The sequence below is a fragment of the Oreochromis niloticus genome, linkage group LG15, assembly GCF_001858045.2.
Source record: "Oreochromis niloticus isolate F11D_XX linkage group LG15, O_niloticus_UMD_NMBU, whole genome shotgun sequence".
NCBI classification, from domain to species: domain Eukaryota; kingdom Metazoa; phylum Chordata; class Actinopteri; order Cichliformes; family Cichlidae; genus Oreochromis; species Oreochromis niloticus.
Window position 1 is genome coordinate 33829021 of NC_031980.2, and position 22976 is coordinate 33851996.

The 22976-nt window shown below is 40.9% G+C and overlaps 3 protein-coding genes across 10 annotated transcripts in view; all 3 read right to left on the reverse strand.

Moving 5' to 3' along the window:
- Positions 1–518: 518 nt before the first annotated feature.
- On the reverse strand, positions 519–4173 carry lim2.2 (lens intrinsic membrane protein 2.2). 3 transcript variants are annotated; one of them, XM_003449053.4, is made up of 5 exons: positions 3399–4173; positions 2344–2566; positions 1686–1826; positions 1072–1206; positions 519–747 (listed from the first exon to the last, which is right to left on the reverse strand). In XM_003449053.4, exons 2-5 carry the CDS (start codon positions 2519–2521, stop codon positions 677–679), a joined length of 525 nt encoding a protein of 174 aa, XP_003449101.1. In that variant the 5' UTR covers positions 2522–2566; positions 3399–4173; the 3' UTR covers positions 519–676. The 3 variants fall into 3 exon arrangements, with proteins under 3 accessions (XP_003449101.1, XP_025754364.1, XP_025754365.1); XM_025898579.1 differs by having other exon boundaries at positions 3543–4115; XM_025898580.1 differs by lacking the exon at positions 3399–4173 and adding an exon at positions 2765–3360.
- A 733-nt stretch (positions 4174–4906) lies between these two features.
- Positions 4907–17884, reverse strand: LOC100701564 (WD repeat-containing protein 47). 3 transcript variants are annotated; one of them, XM_019345785.2, is made up of 16 exons: positions 17629–17884; positions 15946–16165; positions 15777–15860; positions 15591–15675; positions 14712–15020; positions 14056–14495; positions 13259–13355; positions 12161–12333; positions 11818–12075; positions 11474–11540; positions 9534–9727; positions 9017–9186; positions 8718–8888; positions 8344–8475; positions 6142–6360; positions 4907–6033 (listed from the first exon to the last, which is right to left on the reverse strand). In XM_019345785.2, the coding sequence occupies exons 2-16, from the start codon at positions 16101–16103 to the stop codon at positions 5891–5893; spliced, it is 2700 nt and encodes an 899-aa protein (XP_019201330.1). In that variant the 5' UTR covers positions 16104–16165; positions 17629–17884; the 3' UTR covers positions 4907–5890. The 3 variants fall into 3 exon arrangements, with proteins under 3 accessions (XP_019201330.1, XP_019201329.1, XP_005454022.1); XM_019345784.2 differs by having other exon boundaries at positions 15946–16137; positions 17629–17883; XM_005453965.4 differs by having other exon boundaries at positions 9570–9727; positions 15946–16137; positions 17629–17880.
- A 1008-nt stretch (positions 17885–18892) lies between these two features.
- The window catches only part of camsap2a (calmodulin regulated spectrin-associated protein family, member 2a), a 41065-nt gene continuing 36981 nt past the window's right edge, over positions 18893–22976 (reverse strand). For all 4 annotated transcript variants that reach the window (XM_013273686.3, XM_005453964.4, XM_005453963.4 and 1 more), the window contains 3 exons: positions 22634–22749; positions 22119–22237; positions 18893–21622 (listed from right to left, as the gene is read on the reverse strand). In XM_013273686.3, coding sequence (XP_013129140.1) covers positions 21317–21622; positions 22119–22237; positions 22634–22749 — 541 coding nt within the window. In that variant the 3' untranslated portion in view covers positions 18893–21316. The remainder of the gene's footprint in view (positions 21623–22118; positions 22238–22633; positions 22750–22976) is intronic.

Genomic DNA, 22976 nt, shown 5'->3' on the forward strand with positions numbered 1-22976 from the left:
TTGGGATTTACTTGCACGCACACGGGCATTGAAAATCGAGTACGAGTTGTAACTGGAAGTCATGGGGAAAAACACAGATTCTTTAGTGTTTGTATGCAGGTAATTCATGACTGAGCATGGTCGAGTGTTTAGTGTGCGCTAAAGACTTTTTACAATAATTATTGCCTCTCGGTATTAGCTGATACTGATATGAAGGTTTTCCCAGCAGTATCAACAATTAATCCTTACTTTATATGTTGATGACTTGTATCTATACAATTGGTAAATATTAATAGTCAGATGAATCAAGACTTACTGAAACCTCATAGATGATTCAAAGCCTGAGTTGCATAACTTAAGGAAAAAGACTCCTTATCCTGCTTACATATCTTCTGTTTGTGGCATTAGAGCGCCATCTACTGGACAATCCGTTAAACGACATTCATTTTCTGGTTAAAGTTTTAAAAACTAACTGGAATACTATTGTTTTTAATTGGTTTTAAATCAATAATTCACAGTCACAGTTTATGTATCTACATTTAAGTGAAAGCAGCTCTAAAATTAGTGGTGTATTAACATATGGTGTCACATATGTATTGCAGGGAAACCAGAAAGAAAGGAATCTATATTTATTTATTCCATCCTAGATACTCGAAAGCAGCAACAGCCTGCAAGCGGAGCAGTGCGTTAATGCTGTTCAGCTCTCTGGGTTATTGGAGGGAGCGGGTTCTGCAGTGGTCCGCTGGTAGGCACAGAGCTGGAACACACCTAAAAGGAAATGACATGTAGATAAGGATTAAAATACCTTCTCAAAAATGATGGCTGTCAAACAATGAAAGCTCATTAGAAGGACAGAGTAGCCATGAGTAATTGTTACTAAGGTAAGAAATGCCAACAAGCAGCTTAGTCCATCTAAATGTGTCCAGGTGATGCCTTTTTGTCATTTTTTCATCAAGTTCCATATTTGACAAAAGCCTATACTGAGGCTCTGGTTTTATTAAAATAATAAAAATGCATGTTGCCTCTCTAATCCCTGTAATTCAACTCACAATAAACATGACTCCTTAAATAAGAAATAAATACAATTCAAACCTGCTGCAAAGGCCAAAATAATGGCAACCCAGCCTATGATGTAGGACCAGGAAAAACGCCAGTCCAAGAAGCGTTTGCCAAAGAAGGTAACAGTCACACCGGTGTAAATTGCCAAAGCCAGCAGAGCGAGAAAACCTGAGAACAGAGGGGACAGGAAAAAACATGAAGACACGAAGCGCTTCACATTTCTTTGAACCCTATGTATGACCCCTATATTGCCCCAAAAAATATTAAAAAATCAACACAAGACATTTAGTTAATTAGTTTGCATTCAGGACTTGAATGTATAATTGTTTCTGGATTAATTTCCATTATGGAAAGAGTTCCAAAAATAAAATCCAAGACAGAGGGCTGGCACCAGGCTGCCCCAACTGGTCGCGACAGATGGCCGCCCCCTGATTTTGCTGGAGGTTTCGTCCTGTTATAAGGAAGTTTTTCGTTCCCACTGTTGCCAATTGCTTGCTCAAAGGGGGTCAACTGATTGTTGGGGTTTCTTTCTATTGTCGTTGGGTCTTTACAATATAAAGCACCTTTAGTGGCCTGTTGTTGTGATTGCTGAGTATAAATAAAACTGAACTGAAATTTGTATTGTCTGATCTGATCACTTGGTTTACCTGACAGGACCAGGGCGATGCCACCTGTGCGCACTCTCCTGTTCTTGGTGCCGTTAGTGAAGGCGCTCAGTCCAAGCACCACGCCAGCAAAACAGCTCAGCACTGCCAGCAGCATGAAGGCCCGTGTGGCATCCCAGAAGGCTGGAAACAAAAAGGTCAGAACCATGTCCACATGCTGAATATACACTTACACATTTGCACTGATTGTGCAGCTCATGTCGCTTCACCAAGAAGTCACAAAACCTGCCATGATTTTGATGATTTGTGTAAAACACTTAAGAATCATCTGCTTAAAATATTTAACTGTAAATAAGAAATGTAGCCAGTTAACTTCTAGAGAAAGCACACAGTTGCAGTGTAGAGGTAGGTGGACAGTATCACCACCAATGCTGATATTGATATTGGGTCGATGCTGGCACAATATCCTCTAAGTTCAGTATGTAGCCCTTTAAACATGCTAAACAAATTATCTTTTGAATAACTGAGGTACTGCAGTCTTAAGCCTACATATAAACCATGTGCACTTGCTTTAGCTTTAAATGCTGGACTAATTTTTCTACTCTCTACATTCAAGTACTTTTGTTACAGTTAAATGTATGATTTTGCTACAAAAAATCTTTGTTTTGCCCAAATGCCACTTCTGAGGTGGACCACTCACCTACAGTGATGGTGTGGGCGTGGCATTTGTGGTTGATGCAGAATCTCCAAAGCCCCTGATTGGCCGAGCTACCAGAGTATCGATACTGCATCCAGAAGTCCGTCGCTGTAGAAACTATGAGAAGCACAAGGGCGGCCACGCCGCACAGGGTGCCTCCTCCTGCTAAAGTATACAGCATTGTGGAGACGCCTGGCAAGAGACTGTCCTCCTAAACATTCAACAGCTGCTCGGGGAAGAGAGGACAGAGTCGGGAAAAATACAGAATTAAGAGTTTGTGCACAACACTTACATATTAATTTCCTGAAAGATCAGCTGCACACAGTCAATGGAATTTTTCTCTCCTGTCGACCCTCGAGTCTTTCAGATGATCATATAAAAATGCACAAAGCTAAGCTCTTCATTAGTTACATAAATCCATTACCATTACCAAATCTACATCTAGTAAGACAGCAAAGAGCAAGTCCCTGCCACACATGCAGATGGCTTCGTTCTTACTTAGTTCTTAACTGCAGTAAAGGCAATCGAAAACTTGCTGTGAGTCTAAAGAGCTACCTCTTTCAGTTTAAAGCACGCTTTCCTTTTTAAATCTCGAGACATTATCTTGATGCATTTTGATGGAAAAATTACATCTCGTATCACCACATCAGATAAATGTGCTTTTAATTTAATTCTAAAATTGGTTGTAGTCAGAAAAACACTTGACTCAAACTGCTGTATGACAAAAAGCTTGCCTAACAGGCAGTTCAGAGCCATTGTTCATCACTAATTCCCCTCCGTGCTCCACAAACTAATCTTCCATCACTGAGCAACTGAACCGTCAGCACTGCTGCGCTCTGTCAGCCAGCCAGTAAACCAGCAACTTCATGCACTGGCTTTTCCCGTACTTCTCGCCATAAATTTCCAAACATCCAAAGAAATTTTACACCTGAATCCCAAATGTTTCTATCAAGTAACATGAACCAACGCTGGGGTCACAGGTCCAGTTTGTAAGCTGTACAGATCCTTTCTCAATTAAAATAAATAAATATATAAATAAAATTCACAAATCTTGACACCTCATGTCTTCTATATCTTTGTAGGTTTTCCTCTTCTCCAAAAGCAGATTTGTCCTTTTCCCTTTAAGGCCTCAAAGACTCTATTTTCCTGGCAAATACACTCAGTTACGTTCCTTTACACTTGTACATTTTTTAAACTGATACCTCTGGTTTTGGCTGGTCCCTCTCCAGGTTTGTTGGCTATGACAGTGCGCGTATCCTTTTTAAGCCCCCGTACCTCTGGCCCTCATTGTCCACTGCACAAAAGAGGGAATGATCGAGCGCAGCATGTGAGTGATGCTAAATCCCCCTCTTGCTCTCTTCTCTGCAGTTACCTCCATCCTTTTATCACCCCAGTGCATCTCTAAACTCTTGCACTTGATTTTCCTTTATGTGCTGTATGACTTCCTATCACTTTTTTTTTTTTCAATATTTTTCCTAGAAAATACTGGCTCAGACTTGGCAAGCTTTGAAAATGAATAAATTGCTTTTCTGTCAAAACCCAAAAACTGCATTACTGCTATGCAGCAATGGGAGTATGCTGGGATAGGCAGTAGCAGACTTATGTTGGCAATTGCACAGAGGAAAAGGTGAACCCATGTGTGGCCTGCACTCACACATAACTATGTTTGCTTTGCACCTACCTGTGTGCACAGGCTCTAAGATAATTTAAATCAGTGATTTACACTCACCAGTCAATTTATTAGGTATAAGCTGACTGGAAAGCAACAGTAACTCAGATAACCATATATTGCAACCATCTCTGGACCCAAACCAGTACGAACAATGTGTGCTAAACAAGCAGCCAGTGGGTGTGTGTGATTAATAGAAAGAAAAAAAAAAAAGAAACAGATCAATTTTTTCACTAGATATCTTTATTTTGTCAGTTTGTTTCAAAGTATTCCTTAAAAGAACGTGTGTTAGACAGCCACTACTTTATTTTTTGAACAGTTTGAACCCTAATGACCCCTTGGCACTTGTCTTACTTGTGACACATTTGTGCATGTAACTATTACAGGTGGACAGTGACACGGAATATGCCATCAAGAGTCACAGATAAGGTAAAATGTAAAGCACAATACGATAATCCCACAAAGGTCAGTCGTTTTCTCAGCTTGTACCGTCATCTCTGTCTCACACTTGCACCAGGCTGCTCAAAAAAGTGAAGCTAAAAGTTAAACAAGCCAACGACACTGGCGTTTCACACTGTGCAGTCCTGAAGCATCTCTTTAAAGTGCATCATTACCACTGTTTTGACATTTTCCTGCTGATCCAAAATACAGAGACTCTCATGGTTGTCTGCATTTAGCGCATTCTATTGTAAAGTTCACTATAAATCCCTAAACCTTCTCTGGGACACGGGTTCTCGTGAATCCACACTTTGCATCTCTGATTTAAGGTTTTTTTTTCTTGTCACATCAACCATTTCCTCCCTTTATCAATCACTTTTCAGCTGCTACAAGCTTTGGCTTAGTGTGTTCAAATGTTCAAATTATCCCAAATTTATCGACCGACTGCGGGTGAAAACATCCATGTGCTCGGACCAGAGTTCCCAAGAAGAGGCTCCTAAAGCTTAACTCGACTTATTCAGGTGCTGCCTGTAACTCACACCCAGTGGTACTCTTTTTTGAGCTTTCATGTAAGTGAATAAACTGTTGTATGCATATAAGTGATGCTGATGGGTGCAGTAACCTTGTTTGAACTTCCAGCTGACAAAAGGCATGTGATAAAATACCAAAATAAAGCTGCAAATTAAAAAAACAAAAACAAATCTATCAATCCAGACATCCAAAAAACTACACAACAGTTACAAAAAAGGCACGTTATGATATGCAAAACCAAATGTGGCTTCTCTCCAGGACATTAAATTCTGTCGCTGCTTCCTGCAGAAATTATCAAAAGAATTGCTGCGTTAAGATGCTAAATGTCACATTACACCAACCCTACTTCTTCGTTTACCTCCATGTTTTGAGTGTACTTGCTTGGGCAGTGTGAGAGAAGAGCTAAAATAAAAGATAAGCTCGCAGTCAAAGTAAAGTAAAGTGCTTTTTAAGATGGGCATTAGCGACCATCTTTATACTCTGTATCACATTTGCCATTTAATCTTTGCTGAAATTATAAAAGTCACAAGCTGAAAGGTATCAAGTGAACACACAGACATGTTCTATGTATATTTAGAAATTCAACTTCACATTTTCCCTTAAATTTGACTCAAACTGCAAAGCCATATACACTCAGATTTCCAGAAATTCATGGTTGCTTGAGCACACATTGGCACATACCCAAAGACACATATAGACATTCATATACACACATACGTAGAAAGTGTCCTCCTTAAAGTGACTGGCTTTTCTGGCTCAAAAGTGTTCCTGTCACCCTACTGTACGCACACGTGCACTTATCTTTAAACATATAAACAACTTGATGTTTACGATATGCATGTTTTGCACACCAATACACCTCGGAGCTGGGGTGTATGTGGAAACTGTGCTCTTGTGCTCTTTCTCTAAATCTCACGGGCCTGGAGCCCAGAGGATGACGGTTCGATCCGCCGACGAGGAGACAAAGGTCCGATCGTGTGGGTGCCACCTACACTGGATCACCTTGTCCCAGTGCTCCCCTGCCACCGTCTGAGGGAGGGGCTTGGTCAGGTCACCTGGGGTCAGAGAAGGGTGAAATATCACACAGGAGGAGCTTACAAACACAATTTTAAGTGCTTCAAAATTAGATTTTTCACTTCAAACGATGACTTATTTCAAGCTACCTTGAAGGTCGCTGATTATGATCCTGTTGTCATAGGAACCAGTGAGGAGATGATGGGCTCCCGGTGAGAAGCGCACAGAGCGTATGTCACTGCTGTGGGGGCGGTACGTCTGCACTATGCGGCCTCCTCTAATGTCGTACAGCATGCAGGTGCTGTCCTCCTGACCGGTGGCGAGCAGGCGGCCGCTGGGATCCACTGCCACTGAAGCAACTGCACTTCCTGAGTGACATACAGTGTGAAAAACGTCATGTTGTTGGACGCAGCTTAAAAAGTATTTTGCAGACAGGAGCAGTTTCTTACACTCAAAACTTTATCGTTACTTTATTTAACATTATCCAGGCATTTTGCATTTGCAGAGGGAAACTGTGACAAAATGTTTTACAGTTGTCATCAGCAAATACTACACCACAGTGATAAACACTTGGTGTGGACTGCAGCGCTTGATTATGGTTTCATCAGCTGTTCATATTAAGTGTTTCATAAGAGACAGGTTGCTGACAAACTACAAACATGCAGGCAGCAGATATGCTCCTACTTTAACTGTCCTACATGTCGCTATCAGACAGCTAGTTGTTTGCTAATGTGATATCAGTGGATTAATGTTATCACAATTAACCCAGACTGCAAACAAGATTTTATTGAACCGAGTTAATCATCATCTGAATGATTTTTTGCTGTAACTGGGTAGAACAGATAGCTGAGGTCATGCTAATAGTAGGAGAGCAAACATGACAAAGAGAGGGCCGCATTCAAACAGGCAGCCTGGAAATAACAGCAATAACTGGATTTGCCGCATTTAAGAGTGAAGGGCCATCGATAATGTATCTTTGCGGCTAACTTTGTCATCTTTTTGCTTAGATTTAGTAAACAAAATATTACAAAACTAATGTAGAATGGATTGAAAACACTACAAATAAGGTGCCAAATTTAACACTACCTGCCAGGGGCATTTTAAAATGCACTACATCTTCGCTTCTTGTGAAATACTGTCCTTATTCAAATGAAAACTGTATATTTTGGTGCAAAACTGGATGCATATTTAAACATATTTTAAAAGTTACAGCATGTAAAATATCATCCTAGCTACAGTGGCTGCTGTAGGACAAACAACTCTGGCTCTTGTTCATCTGTAGTGAGTTTATGTTGTTAGTTTGCTGTTTACTTCAGCTAGCATTCATGTGTATTTACTCTGGAGGAGGCTGTAAAATATTGTGAAAGGAATCTGATATGAGTCAATGAGTACTTGTGTTCGATGTTCGGCAGCTGTTAATTAAACTTTTTTTTAAGTGGCTCTAACACAGTTGGACTCAGACAGTGAATAAACTCACACGATGCGAAAATGTAATCAAACTGAGGGAAACTGTGATTTTTTTAAACACCTGATACCGATATCAGCTGGCATAACGTTAGTTTATAACCAGATTTTAAGCTAGCTATTATTTAGCCAGATCGTTGTTAGCTGTCCAGAGGTGAGAGGCCACATGTCTAATCTCCTGACAATAAGGAATTAAAATAATATTTGGGGGGGGATGCACATTTATGCATGTTTCATAAATTGTTAGAGCTCTCACTTCAGTTCACGATGAGGCTAGAGATGAGGAGGAAGAGGATAAAGTGGAAACAGCAAAGGAGACGAAGATGAAAATATACAGGTACAAATGATCAATGGTCATATATAGTTTGAAAGAGCTATTTGCAATTTTTAAATTATTAGTAACTTGTAAGGGGTAACAACATATGTGGTTGGTCTCTAGCCACATACATAAACAAAACCAAGACCAGGCAGAGCAACAATGTTCATCTCAGCCACTGTGTTCAAGATGGCCGGGCAGCATGGCTGCTTTCAAAACACTGGTGCCTGCTCCCCATATTACTATTTTTATTGGATTAATTCTAAGTTTCTGAGAATGTAATAAATTGATACTGATTTAATTACATACAAAATAATGTATATCTTAGTATAATATTATTTTTTTATGACATGACCTCAGAAAATTACTTACTGTACCTTTTTTTAAATATCTTTGACTTGCCCTGAAGCTTCAGTGGATTTCTGTCTTTAATTTCTCTTTTTTTCCATTTCTATTTTATGGAAGTCGTGCTCTTCATAAAAATATCTTCCAGTAAAACCACTCTAACCTGTAGCAGTGTGGTGAAAACCATTTCCAGTCAAACAAAGTAGCAAGTTTCAGTATGACTCACCTGTGCCGTGCAAAGTTGTGCCCACCACCCGAACACAGCTGGGCACCCGCAGGTCCCAGAAGCGAACAGTTTTGTCCTGTGAGCCTGAAGCAATCATCCACCCTCCCCATGTGTAAAGAGTCAGAATGTGACCTGTTCAAAACAGCACATAATATCTGAGCTTTGTAGACAACAACTCTGTTTATGTCTTTTCAACAACTTTGCAATAAATGTAATAAATGTTGGTACTCATGCTAAATTTGTGTTTCAAAGAACCTACAGTGGATGAATGAAGCACACAATACCATAAAACGCTACTGAGGACCACACTTTGAAAACTCCTATCCAGAGTTTACTCAGACTGATCTGTCAGCTGCAGATAAACAGGGACATACCGGTGTGTCCACTCAGGGCGTGAAGGCCCTGTCCTCTCTGACAGTCAGTAGTGTAGATGTTGCAGTCCCCGGCTCCAGCACTGATCAAAATAGATCCTCCACTTTCAGGACCTTCCATAAAAGCCAAATCTCTAATGGTGCCGTCATGCATGCTAAACTCCAGGTCTGGGCCTGAATCACAGGAGTACATTTGGGTGAAGATACAGATGTTTCCAAGCAGCTTAGCAACAGAAGAAACATGAGACGTTTTCTGCATCAGCTTAAACTTATTTTTCTAATATTTTCCTTATTGTGTGTACCTGTGGCATTGCAGGTGTCTGCATTGAAAGGCAAGACTTTGACATATTTATCATTAGAGCCAGTGGCCAAAAGCTGTCCACAGTGGCTCCAGGCGACGCAGTAGATTGAGCCCTTGTGATGTTTGTTCCGCCTGAAGCGCACAGCCGGTTGCTTCACTGCACCAGAACCACTAAAGAAGCAAACAAACATGGACACAGACAGAAAAAAAAAATGACGAAGGCATGACTTCTACCTTTAAGGAAAAATTTTTTAAAAAGGTTCCTTGAATCTACATATTTTGGATTTTATTTTTCATTTTGATGAAACCGGTTGCAGCAGGCTGCTCTTCCCTGAGGTTTCTTCCTCTTAAAAGGGAGTTTTTCCTTCCCACTGTCGCCAAATGCTTGCTCATAGGGGGTCGTTGTCTTTTTCAAAGTAAGAAAAGGAAGTAAGCTGTTCAAGTCATCAAAATTGCTCTAGAGATACAAAAAATTACATGTATCTCTGTAGCTTTCAATTACAAATTAAATATCTCACAGTGTGGATTTGTAGGTCCCTGTAAGCTGCTCCCACCTGGCAGTTAGTGTTTCCGGGTAGGCACACACTCTCAGGGTTTTTGAGTTGGAGCCGACGGCATACAGCGCACCGGCGGGATGGAAGGCCACTGCACGCACCGCCTGTGTATCCTCGAGCTGGCTCACCTTAACAAACTGTGTTTTGGACTTTGCTGGCTTCACAGGAAGATAAAAAAATAAACCAAACAGTGTCATGAAGTTTGCAGCTGTGTTTAAGCATTCACAGTGGTACGCAAAAGTTTGGACTCCGCTGATAATTTTCATGATTTTCCTTCATAAATTCATTGGTTGTTTGGATCAGCAATTTCATTTAAATATATCATATAGCAGACGAACACAATGATATTTGAGAAGTGAAATTAAGTTTATAGGATTTACAGAAAGTGCAATAGTTACTTAAACTAAATTAGGCAGGTGCATAAATTTGGGCACACTTGTCGTTTTATTGATTTGAATACCTTTAATACTAATTATTGGAACATAAAATTTGTTTGGTAAGCTCATTGACCCTTGACCTACATACACAGGTGAATCCAGTGATGAGAAAGGGTATTTAAGGTGGCCAATTGCAAGTTTTTCTCCTCTTTGCATCTTCTCTCAAGAGTGGCTACATGGGAGCCTCAAAACAACTCTCAAATGACCTGAAAACAAAGATTGTTCAACATCATGGTTTAGGGGAAGTATACAGAAAGCTGTCTCAGATATTTCAGCTGTCAGTTTCCGCTTTGAGGAACATAGTGAGGAAATAGAAGACCACAGGCACAGTTCTAGTTAAGGCCGGAAGTGACAGGTCAAAAAAAATCTTAGATAAGCAGAGGCGAAGGATGGTGAGAACAGTCATAGTCAACCCACAGACCAGCACCAAAGACCTACAACATCATCTTGCTGCAGATGGTGTCACTGTGCATCGTTCAACTATTCAGCGCACTTTGCACAAGGTGATGCTGTATGGGAGAGTAATGCAGAAGAAGCCTTCTTCCTGCGCACATGCCACAAACAGAGTCTCTTGAGGTATGCTTAAGCACATTTGGACAAGCTAGCTTCATTTTCGAATAAGGTGCTGTGGACTGATCAAACTAAAACTGAGTTATTTGGACATAACGAGAGGCGGTATGCATGGTGGAAACAGGACACAGCATTCCAAGAGAAAGACTTGCTACCCACAGTAAAATGTGGTGGCGGTTCCATCATGCTGTGGGGCTGTGTGGCCAGTGCAGGTACTGGGAATCTTGTTAAAGTTGAGGGTCACATGGATTCCAGTCAATATCAGCACATTCTTGAGAACAATGTTCAGGAATCAGTGACAAAGTTGAAGTTGCGCCGGGGCTGGATATTTCAACAAGACAATGACCGTAAACACTGCTCAGAATCCACTAAGGCATTCATGCAGAGGAACAAGTACAAGGTACTGGATTGGCCATCTCAGTCCCCAACCTGAATATTATTGAAAATCTATGGTGTGACTTAAAGTGGGCTGTCCATGCTCGGAAACCATCAAACCTGACTGAACTGGAGATGTTTTGTAAAGACGAAAGGTCCAAAATACCTTCAACCAGAATCCAGACTCTCATTGAAACCTATAGGAAGTGTTTGGAGGCTGTTATTTCTGCAAAAGGAGGATCTACTAAATATTGATGGAATTTTTCTGTTGGGGTCAAATTTATGCACCTGCCTAATTTAGTTTAAGTAACTATTGCACACTTTCTGTAAATCCTATAAACTTCATTTCAAATATCATTGTGTTCATCTGCTATATGATATACTTACATGAAATTGCTGATCCAAACAACCAATGAATTTATGAAGGAAAATCATGAAAATTATCAAGGGTGCCCAAACTTTTGCGTACCACTGTATGTGGAATGTGTGGAAGTTAAATATCAACAGAGCGTGCTTACATACCTCATGTGTGCTACGTGTTGCAGAACTTGTGGAGTCATCTTGGACTGTGGGACCAGAGCCAGTGATTCTTTGAGCACAAAAAAGAACAATGCATAAACAAGTCATAAACATTGGGTTTTTTTGGTTCCCATCAGTAAGAGCTCAGAGTGACATGTTTCAAATATTTTATAATAATTAGCAAATGCTGGCTATGAGGAAAGCTGCATTAAACATAGCAAACATAGCCTTTTGAAATCTGATTCTTCTTTTTGATACATGCTCTATTTCAATCAATTAGCAAATGTGACTCTAACTTCTAACAAGTTAAGATGTTTTGGTGGAGACGGATAGCAGGAGGCTCCTACCTTTTATTGGGAGGAACTGGGGACTCACTGAGCAAAGGCAAGCTGTGGCTCCCAGTGCTTACTGGCGTGCTGCTGCTCACCCCACCTGGCTTGTCCCTCGGTGGTCCTTTATCTGGGGTGTGACGGGTATGAGACACCCTGGGGCTAGATGTGCTGTTGTTCCCCGTCAGCCCGTTCCACTGCTGGCCCAGCTGCGCCATCATGTCCTCTCCACGGTGGTCGATGCCCACATTCATCTCTTCCAACTTCTGGATGGATCTAGACAAAGACAAGCTCTGTCGTAGCACCCGGCTTGCGTTTCATTCCTCGCTGACATCAAATCCTGCAGGAATGACACCCTCACCTGCTGAGGAAGGTTTCAGTGAGGTTGTGCTGGGCTCCATCCTGGGGCTTCACTCCCCCCTCCAGCAGCATCTGCTGGTAAAGCTGCTTCTGCTGCTGCTTCTGTTCCAGATGTTGCTGCACGCGGAGCCGCTGCCTGTAATACTCCTGGATGTGCTCAGTGGAGTCACGACGCTGGACACACACAAGGACACAAGCTACCAAAATGAGCCAAAAAAATAAAAAATAAAAAAATTCCAAACAGTTGAATTGTTTCTGCAGAAAACGGAGAAATCCCTGAAACTGTATTTTCAATTTTACCAAAGCAGGCCCTGTAGGCTGAATAATTCAATTCAACCTTTCACTGTTCTGTGCTTCAAAGCTCAGAAGTGTCCAGACACACACAACACACAACACACACCAGATTATAAAAGGCAAACTCGTTCCCAGAGCCACTGCTGACAACTCTTCAACTCCCAAGGCCTTGTCCTCCATCATCCACCCCATAAAAAAGTTTTCAAGGAACTCATTGCATTGAGTCAACAGTATATTATCCTTCAGGCCTCTCACCACTTTTCATGCGCACACACACACACACACACACACACACACACACACAAACACACACACGGTGATATAATCTTAAAGTACTATGCTCTTCTAGATGGGACCTGAAATGTATAAAGATGAGCGATGATGAAAACAGGAGGCCATCTTTGGATGTGGCTGCATATCAAAGCAGATTATGTGTTTCCAGTGTCCATGAGCTCCACCTCGCTACACTGGAACAGGGGGCAGCAAGGTGCAAGTGCCCTATGTGGACGTGTAGTATAGAATTCAGGCAGGATTTATAATGCAATAAAGGCGTTAAGACCAGGCGGTTCAGGGGGGATTCATTCTGTCTTTAACTCCAGACTGAAAATCTTTCACTGACTTTGACTCAAGTGACCACACAGCTAACTGTTGCTTTTTCTTCATAACAGTCGAGAAACAACTTTGATCTGAGAACCCGGAGGTGAAGCCTGGACTGGACTTTCACCTTTAAACGGCGGATGACACTGGCTGGTTTCAGGCTTAAACCATGCACACAAGTCTACTGCTTACGGTCTGCAGTTCATACCTCATGTGTTTCTGTGCTGCACGGTGGCCCACCGTCTTTTCCAGGAGTCAGAGGTGTGCGTGTGGCGTTTGGTCCATCCAGCCCTTGTGGGTGCTTCCTATAGTTAGGAAGACATATCAATCAGTTTATCTGATTTTATATCTCAAGTCAAAAACATTTTATCTATAAGGCTTATGCAAACAATAGTAGCAAAGTCAAAGTAAAAAGCTCTTAATTAACCTGTGATTAAAGATTAGTCTAGTCTTTGTGTCAGCTACAATAATATTTCTGCTGTTTTGCATAAAATCCATTAACTATGATCTCATATACATGCATATCACATCAACACTGATGCATTTTTGCACCTAGTTGTACAGCTTGACTACATCCAACAGGTGGGGCCAACATCCTGTCTCAACCTTAAAATTGTGACATTTTATTTGCAGTCACCTTGTAAAACAAACTAGTAACAGTCTGGCAGACATCTATCCTAAATATATATATTTTTTAAAAAGTATAATAACATACGTTAGAGGGATTTTAAATAAAGAAAAGGTTTTACATAATAGCCTGCGTGATTAGTTGTTTGTAGGCAGGATTTAACTAATGAACCTTTGCATGGACAAGTCAAGCAGCATTTTTATTCTGGGGTTTATAAGTTTGATTCGACTGCGTAGTTACTTTTAATTAAAATGCTGAATGAGTGCAAATGTCTCCCTGACACCGGGGAAAGGTCAGTGTTTATTTTGCAAAATAAAATTTATATTTACTCCCAACAAGATGTACAAAATATCCCTTTCCAGTTTCGTTGACTTTACCTCTCAGGTGAATCGTCCTGCTGATGTACGTTATTCTCCACGAGGCTCCGGCTGAGAGCGAACTTCATGTTTGTCTCCAGGCCTCTCTTGTCCTGGGCCGCCAGACCGTGAGACAGGCCGTCCAGAGCAGGGTTTAGGGATCTCGACATGTAAGTGTCGGCCGAATGAGGTCTTTGACGAAAGGGTGAGGTAGGGCACGGGGACAGACGGTTGATTAATGGAGTAAGGAGGTCGGCGTGGCCGGCTTTGCTGGGCTTCACCAGCCGGTCCACGTGGATGTTGAGGGTCTTCTGCTGGAAGGCGCAGGTGAAGGCACCCGGGGAAAGATTCTGCAGCCAGGAGAGCAGCGACAAATCCAGCTCGTCACAGCCGTTCCCACACAGCAAATCCACGCCAAGCAGCACCTCACCCTCTGTGATCTCCTCTCCTGTTGCTTTACTCTACAAAACAGAAAAGCTTCTTAAAACTTATTCTGTTCTTTCTGAGACACAAATGTGCGAAAACCAGACAGTCTGTTTTTTTAAACAAAAAAAGTAATAGGATACTTTGCAATAAAACCCTTTTTTAGTGGTTTTGAACACCTCTACAGGTTTGAGCCTTTTATCAGCCACTTAAGCCTAACTTTAGCCATTTTCACTAACAGCACATCAGATTACCTGACAGAACTCTACACAGCACTCATAAAGGATCCCTTTGATTAGCAGCTGGAAGAGGCGGTTCCCGCTAGCCCTGAAGCCCGCCTCGCTCAGCTTTCTGTCCGCAGGGATGAACTCAGCTACCATTATGCAGGCTTCTTCGAAGCAATGCACTCGTGCCGTGCTCGGGTTCCAGTCTTTGAACTCTGCGTGATGGGTGAGGCGTGGCAGTGTGAGGAGGAGACACAGCTTGCTGTAGTCCTCCTTGGTCGGGCAGAACTCCTCCAGACAGTGCAGGCACTTCACTGCCTCTTGCATGGTGATCTCTAGCTGTAAAAGCAGAAAAATTCAGGCGGACCAGAGAGTGATTATATTTTGGTATGCTCAGTACAGAAGCCCACTGGTGTTTTGACAGATAAAGGATGACATTAGGTGTTCCTTACAAACACAGATTATCACACAATAGGATGGGAGTGAGTAAAGCCTGCTGTGAAACTGGCTTTTTACCAGCTTAAGGAGATACCAACCCACCTGCAATTTTACTTCTCTGTGCTTAAGTAGAGAGCTTATGTGGCCCGTCACAGACTGTTTTTGTTTTTTTAATGCTGGTTCGCTCTAAAAAAGTAGGCATCTTTCAAAAAAATAAAGCAAATCATAGAAAGTAACTGTTGCTAAACTAGTATCTCAGAGTTTATACTTGCTATACTTTAACAAGTACATACTATAATGTGTAATTTGTTTTTAATCAAGATTAAAATTCTCTTTACCGCAGAGAATTTACACTAAGGTAGAGCTTTATAATCACATGCTGCTCTATTTAGCAACGAGCAGCTGCTAGGAAGCATGCATCTAGTTCAAAATGCATTTCAAAGACAAACGTATATATAAAAGTACACATACATTTAGAGGGTCTTCAGCAGCCGACATGGCATTATTAACACACAAGGCTTCCAGAAACTTCTGCTTAAATATGATGTAGCGAAACCTGGAAACACAAGTGCAAACGTGCTTACAAACAAGTCCGCTTAAAAATGTTATTTGTTGTGTGGAGACTGGTACGAAACAGCCCCATATAGCTTCTCTCGCCTTTTCTTGTCAAACTTGTCCATTCCTTCTAACGGTTGAATGAACTGCATCACCTCCTCCCACTGGCCATCCAGAATGAGTTGCCTGATTAAAAACAACAAATGAACAATTTAAGAATCCTGTAAAAAACCTTCTCTCTATCACGCTTGTGCCATATGAGTGTGTGTACCTGAGGAAAAGCATATCATCAGAGTATAGTCCATTGATAACACCGCTTTCCTTCTCCAGGGCCAGCATGCTAATGTGCAGCTTCCTGGAGTTGAGAAAGTCCAGGATCAGCTTGGTCACCTCAGCCTCCTTTATGTTGATCGTCTCCTCTGCTGTCATGACTGCAGATCTTTTGGGGGCAGCTTATAGCTGGCTGTACAAAAAATAAATAAATAAATAAACTGAGAGAAAGGGCAGAAGCATGTTAATTTGACATTTTGGTTTATGCGTTCCCAAATTTTTTGCATCCATTTGCAAAAATACTTGACAAACAAAAATGCAGGTGATGTCCAGAAATTTTTGCACAGTGACACAGTTTTTATAATTCTCGATCTGTGCACCAATTTAATAGCTTTGAAAAAAAAATACAACCAATTGAAAATGTAACTGGAAAACAATCACTTAATCATAAACAATGTTTTAAATTTGTTCTATTTTGCCAAGCTTTACTGCAGCTCTAACCAGCTGTTGTTTGTTCATGTGTCCTTCTTTCTTTGGGTTTGCTTACATCAAGTGAAATTCACACTTGAGAGAATAAAGATCAGCTGGTTAAACTGGAATATTCTACTTCTCTACCTTCAAAAACTCCTGGGTTGCTTTTGCAGCATAATTTAGGCCACTTTCCATCAGCACAATGAAGCTGTCCCTTCATTGCAAGTTATCTACACTTCAGAATTCATCTCTCTGCTTACGTCCTCTCTCACATCACTGGACTCTGTGAGACTCATCACACTGTCTGTACCATGGCTTACAGATAATGTTACATGCTGCAGTTTTCCTTTGTGTCACTCTAATTTCCAGATCAGAATACTGTTCGAGGTTATTAGATGTTTTCTTTCTTCTTGAGGATGATCACTACTTTACACTTCATGGTAAACTCTGCGTTTGCTCTTACATTTGCAAATGCAAATGTCAAGCTTGTCTAGAGAATGTTAACCTTCCCATTAATGATTCTGGTGCCTTAGTTTTACAAAATTCAAATTTTTGCACTTTAATTAAATTCTTACTCTGGCCTATTATGATGGTTCAAGTAAGTTCATAGTACTTCTTTGGACTTTTAACCTCAGTCACTAAACTGTAGTTTTCTGTGATGTCCCTTTTGCTGGAGGCTTGCTGGATGCTTTAAAGGGCATCTGTGATGTTTTTTGCACATATGCATAATGTCCCTAAATGGCTCATAGTTTAAATACTGGAAAATATCAAAGATGCAGTTCCAAGGTTGGGTCTTTAAATGGTTAATCACTGCAACATTACACAGGAAGCTACAGCAAAGACAAGGAGGGGTCTTCATTATGTATGGTGCAATCGCCCTGTATGTTTAAGTAAGCGCATAGAGAGGCTGGGAGAGGAGCCTATGACGCCGCCCTGTTCCCTCCACACACAGACACAACATCCAGCCAGCTCCGGGCCGGGATGTGAGAGCAGGTCTGCGGCCCAAACCTAACAGCCTCAGCACTTTATCTGTCCTCGGACACACCTTGTTTATTCGAGCACGGCAGCCAGTGACGACTACTAACACCACTGGACACAAATGCAGGACAGCAAACGACAAGCATGCCAATCATTGTCTCCCTTACTGGGGACACACCGTGCTAGACTACAGCGCAGTGCTAAACACCGCCTTGAACCAGTGCCAGCATCTCACCTGTCAGTCAGTCTGCGCCTACAGCCCGCCGCATTAAAGCCCGCGGTCTCCAGATGTAGCGACGTGCACGAAGAAGACGGCACGGAGGACGTATTTGACTGCTGAAAGGTTTTTCAGCGTTGCCAGAAAGCTCCTTTCTCCTGCCTCGTTTCTTGTACACAGCTCGCGGTTGCCATGCGGACGTAGCCGCAAACCACCAATCAACTGTAGCAACGACGCCCAGCGGTCACACCTACAGCACGGACGCGACAACTTTCAAAGGAAATTCGGGGAGATGAAAAAAGGATAGGATTTATTTTACTTTATTTTATTTTATAAGATAAATAACAAAGAAAGAAGATAAAAATGCAATTTTCTTTAACCATCTGTAAGACGAGTTGTTAAATTGCTATCAAGCTAATATATGCATTTTTTTTTATCAGAAAGTTGGGCATCTAATTAGAATATAGAAAATGGTTTATATATATTCACTCAAAATGATGAAAAAAGTCGCCGAACCCTTTTAAAATTGAGTTCCCTTGTTTAATGGCAATTTTTCATTAATGTACTCATTAACTACATTTTACTGCTCATGGCTAAAATAATTTGTTATGCATGACAACAATTAGTATTCTTTCTAGTCAAATAATCACAGTTTTATTAACAGCCTTAGTAAAAACACTGGACCCCTTAATGCTCTGTTTTTGGGACTGATTCAGAAACTAAGTTAAAATTATTTTCTGCTCCCATTTACAGTGGACCCTTTGGCCACTGAGGTACTCGGGCTCAGATAAAGTTGCTCCTGGAAATCCAGCCTCGTTACTTTAGCTAAATATATAGTTTTCACTGGAATCAGATTTGATATTTTTTCCCCAGATGTTACCACTTTGATCCTTTGAGCACTGCATATATTTCCAAGTTCATCTAAACACATTAACTACTGTGTCTTTATCTAAGGTGTACTCCATCTCTTTATACGTGTAGAACATTTTCTGATGCACCACCTCTGAAAATGTTATGATTTCAAATTTGGATTAGACTACCTATTGATCTATTTGTGTTTACGTGGCACAATTTATCTTATTTGTTCAATCCAGTATGAATTCTTCATTTTTCTGTTAAAAAAGTATTTTACATGTTTCACTTTGCATTTCTGTGAAATGCAACTATTCCAAAAGTGTCACCAGTTCTGTTTTGCAATAGAAATTCTTGGTATTTACGCGCCATTTTTTTATGTATTTGTCCCAAAGACATTCATGTTTATGTTAGGAAAGACCAGTGAACATTTCAGTCTTTTATCTTTAATAGGTTTGGAAATATTCATGTTCCAACATTGCCTCAGATTTCAAAGTGTGAAAAAACAAACCAAAGAATTTGGACCATAACATTTTATGCAAATGGCTAATGATGATTTCAGATGGACCCTAATTAACCAGGTTGGGCTTTGAAACCTTGAAAACACAAATAGTCCAGTTCCAGTGCCATATCTTAGAAATATAAAAAATAGAAAGAACCCTAAGACTTATATTTCCAAAACTGTTGCATGGTTAAATATTATCCATCCATGAAAAGAGTTTGCTTCTTTTAACAACCCCCTCTTTGCATATCCTTACGTCCATTAAAAAAACCCTTATTTACAATCAACACCACATACATGCTGATGTCATGCTTCATTTTATTTAATGCAAAATGAAAAAAAAAAAACAAAGAAAAATGACACTACATGTTCAGCCACATGTTGAATGAGGGCACAGCGTCTGACGAAACAAAAACAAAGTCATCATAGTGAATAAGTTGCTCACATGAAAACACTGTACAATATCAATACAGTTTAAATAATAATTTTCTTTTTAACCTTGGCCTTAAAACAGCCAAATGCAGGCAGACCGAGCTTTCTGCTGACACATCCTTCCAGTAAAGAACATTGAAACACTTCTTCTCCCAGTCGTACTAGATTACAATTTCAAAAACACATACATGCTCTCTTTTGGTCATAAATACCCCCCACCCATCCCATGCCCCAGTTAAAAACAAAGCACCACGTTGGCAGATTTATTTTTTGGGGAAATCGTACCTGCAAATGGTGTTGGATTTGACATTCAGTGGCAAAAGTAACACGACGCTGACGCCAGTAAAACCAAATGGCGAGACTCTACCCGTATGCAGCAACAAGGACCTACCTGCCCTATTCTGCCTTGCATTATTGTGTGAATTTCATCCTAGTGTTAATAGAAAAAAATAAATCTAGCAAAATTACCATATTACTATAAATTCACGAACTGCTGCATTTATAGATGACAAATATGCTGCTAACACGCACACTTTAGTTGTTCCGGTTGAACCCGTTTCTGTGGTGAAAAAGACGCACAGACATGTTGAAAATGACACAAACACTTCATAAAGTGGCCTTTTTAATAAACTGGGAAAAACTACTTATTTTAATGCATCACTTACCTTCTAAATAACAGAACATATTTTTTTGCAACTATGAGAAATCTAGCATGTTCTATATTCTAGCTATTCTTACTTCATTTTGGTGGGCCAAAAGTGGCTTATAGCTGGGTGCAGATATGATGATAAAGAGTCTGAGTGTGCATCTTGAATTTAATGTTAACATTTCATCGTGACATAAAGAGAAATACTTTGTAGGTGTCATTATAGTTTGGATATCAGTCCTGATCCCAGTGGCCAGGAGTGTGATTGTACAATATCTTAGTATACTGCAAAGAACCCTACAAGTTGTAGTCGGCAGCATTTCATAATAAAAAATAAATAATACTGAGCAGTTTCATTTGTTCACAAACCTGCTGTGAACCAGCAGCGAGGTGATCTACAACACTGGTTCCCGATCTTTTGGGCTGAAGCAATGTAAACAAACCAGAAACCTGACATTGTACTCGATAGCACAAACTGTCTGCACATATCCTGACCCACAGGTTGAGAACCAGTGATCTACAGTAACGTCCTGCATTCATTAAAATCACTTCCTCAAAAACAGGGGTTCTGAAAAAGCTGGAACCGCTTTGCTTTGTCGAGCTGAACACACGTATCCTGTGTGGCTAATGCTAGCTGTATGCAATCAGGCTTTTATTTTGGCCCTTTGGAGTTTACGTACCTTAATGTACAAACTGTTTTACTCACACAGGTGAGAAAAGAAAAAAAGAGGTTTCTTCCAAATACAAAAGAGGCTGTCGCTTTACAGTCACTTTCACTGCACTCTTACACTAAAACAAAACGTGCGTAAGGCCACACTTCAACAGGGTAGTGCGAACAAAAGTCAATCTATACATGAATTGAAAACATTCAGAGCTTCAGTGTATGGAGTAAAATGTCCCGGCATTCATACTGTCTCCTTTTTTTTCTTTTAACGTTTGGCACATAGAGAAGGAAAACATCAGTCACACGCGCTCTCACACACTGTCTCAAATCTCTTTTCCAAACAACATGATTACGTTTACATCATTCCTCAACAGTGTCGTACATTCCAGCTGTTCGTGATCATTAAAGTCTTATCACTTCTGGTCCGAATATGAAGGATAAACAAGGACAGGAATGCAATGAGGAGAACAAACAAAATAAAAGATAAATACGCATTCATCTAACTGGCATTGCAGGTGTTTGAATCTTCATGGATATGTACAGTGAAGTGCTAACCGAGACTGGTTATGTTCAAAGAGGGAAAATGAAATGTTCAGGGTATCAAGTCCCATTAGGACTGGGCAGGCACTACTTTTTTAGGGGTGGCTGGCTTCTTGGTTTGCCAGAGGTGGTTGTGGATTGTCACTGCGTCCACGCTGGCTGACATGGTCTTAGCTGGTATCTGGCTGAACTGCTTCTTGTCTGAGTTGTACTTGTAGAGGCCGTCGATCATCTTGCGTGTGATGCTCTTGGGGCCGATGCCCGTCAGCTTGTTGATCTCTTCGGTCTCGGGGCAATAAGTGTAGAGAGCACGAAACTGGCATCCGGCATCTCGGAACAAAACCAAGAAGTTGTTGGCTTCTGATTTCTCAATTTCCTGTCAAGATCAGGGGAGTAAATGTCATTAGATAAGCAGGTGACATATGCTTAAGGACACTTCATGTGGTATGTAGATATTTTTCCTATTTAAAAATCTGTCTTAAAATATCACCTGGATATACACCTTACAAAACACTCATGATACATCAATTGTGAAGTGGCTATGATCTCTGCAGAGATTATGCCAAATGCTGCATAGCTGATCAGATAGTGCCTTACAGTGCAAATGGATAATGAAATACACTGCAAAGGCAAGCCAAGAGTTACTCAAGGCAAAGAAATGGGATAGTCTTCAAAAGGTCTGCACTTCAATCACATCTTGATTGTTTCAAATCCACTGTGATGGTGTACAGAGGCAAATCTACAAAAACTGTGTCTCTGTATTTAAAGACCACTTTATATGAAAATGCACACTATACATACACCTCAAAGAGAGTCAAAGGTCCCATGTCAGTTTTACTGGAACTGTAAGTATAGTTATGAAGGACATGTACCTCCAAAATCTTGTTCTTTTGCCCCTCGTTGACCTTCCCTGCAAGGCAGCAATGTGCCAGAGCATTTTGGATGATGTGCTTGTTAGATTTGGCGCTGGGCTCCTTGTACAGCCTCGGTCCTGAAAGAAACACGGAGGCGGGGAGATGAGGATGGGGCTGTTGCTATAGCAACCACTCCAGTGATGTCAAAGGAAAGACTTGTTTTCTTGGTTTTACTCTTTCTGCTGCTGAATCATGTATGACGATTGCTAAGGGTAGGGTTACCAGTTAGTCCGACAGAGGAATGTGAGCTATTTGAATCAGAAACAACTGTTTATATCATTACTCTGAACTGCAATCAGTACAAAAGGAAACCCTGCTTCAGACAATGAGATCAATCTAAAAAAATAAAAAATAAAAATAAATCTCAAATGGATAGAACAAAGATCTCACTATAATTTAACAACTCTATGTTGTGAATATTTGCCACTTTTAATATTTGTCTACAAACTAAGACGTATACTGAGTTAACCTACCAGTGTATTCTGTATTTGATGTAACAGAAGAGGTTGTGGATCCATTTTCCCAGTCTTTCTCTCCATTCCTGCTGCTGGAGCGACTGGGGGACAGGAAACCATCAGCAGAGTCAGGCCTAGAAAACACACACGCACATAGAGCGTTAGTTTACCTCTCTGGGTGTGTGCTGATCCTGAACACTCAGCACAGCATACTGCAGGCACTGCTATTCAGTTCAGTTTGGTCATCAAAAGAAAGGACTTGGTTTGGGTTTTAGCTGTGTGACAAAGTCACGGTAACCAGGGCAGCAGCAAAGCTTGCAAGCGCAGGCAGTGAGTACAGTTTGGTGCATTAAGCTTAGTA

What these genes read in the sequence shown, in the direction of transcription:
- lim2.2 (XM_003449053.4), bottom strand. Translation starts at nt 2,521, where the DNA reads ATGCTGTATACTTTAGCAGGAGGAGGCACCCTGTGCGGCGTGGCCGCC. An exon ending in CATCGCCCTGGTCCTGTCAG is followed by an intron (nt 1,207 to 1,685) that starts GTAAACCAAGTG and finishes CTCTGTTCTCAG; the next exon opens with GTTTTCTCGCTCTGCTGGCT. An exon ending in TATTTTGGCCTTTGCAGCAG is followed by an intron (nt 748 to 1,071) that starts GTTTGAATTGTA and finishes ATTTCCTTTTAG; the next exon opens with GTGTGTTCCAGCTCTGTGCC.
- LOC100701564 (XM_019345785.2), bottom strand. Translation starts at nt 16,103, where the DNA reads ATGACAGCAGAGGAGACGATCAACATAAAGGAGGCTGAGGTGACCAAG. An exon ending in CAACACGTAGCACACATGAG is followed by an intron (nt 9,728 to 11,473) that starts GTATGTAAGCAC and finishes CTTCCTGTGAAG; the next exon opens with CCAGCAAAGTCCAAAACACA. An exon ending in AGACACCTGCAATGCCACAG is followed by an intron (nt 8,889 to 9,016) that starts GTACACACAATA and finishes CCTGTGATTCAG; the next exon opens with GCCCAGACCTGGAGTTTAGC.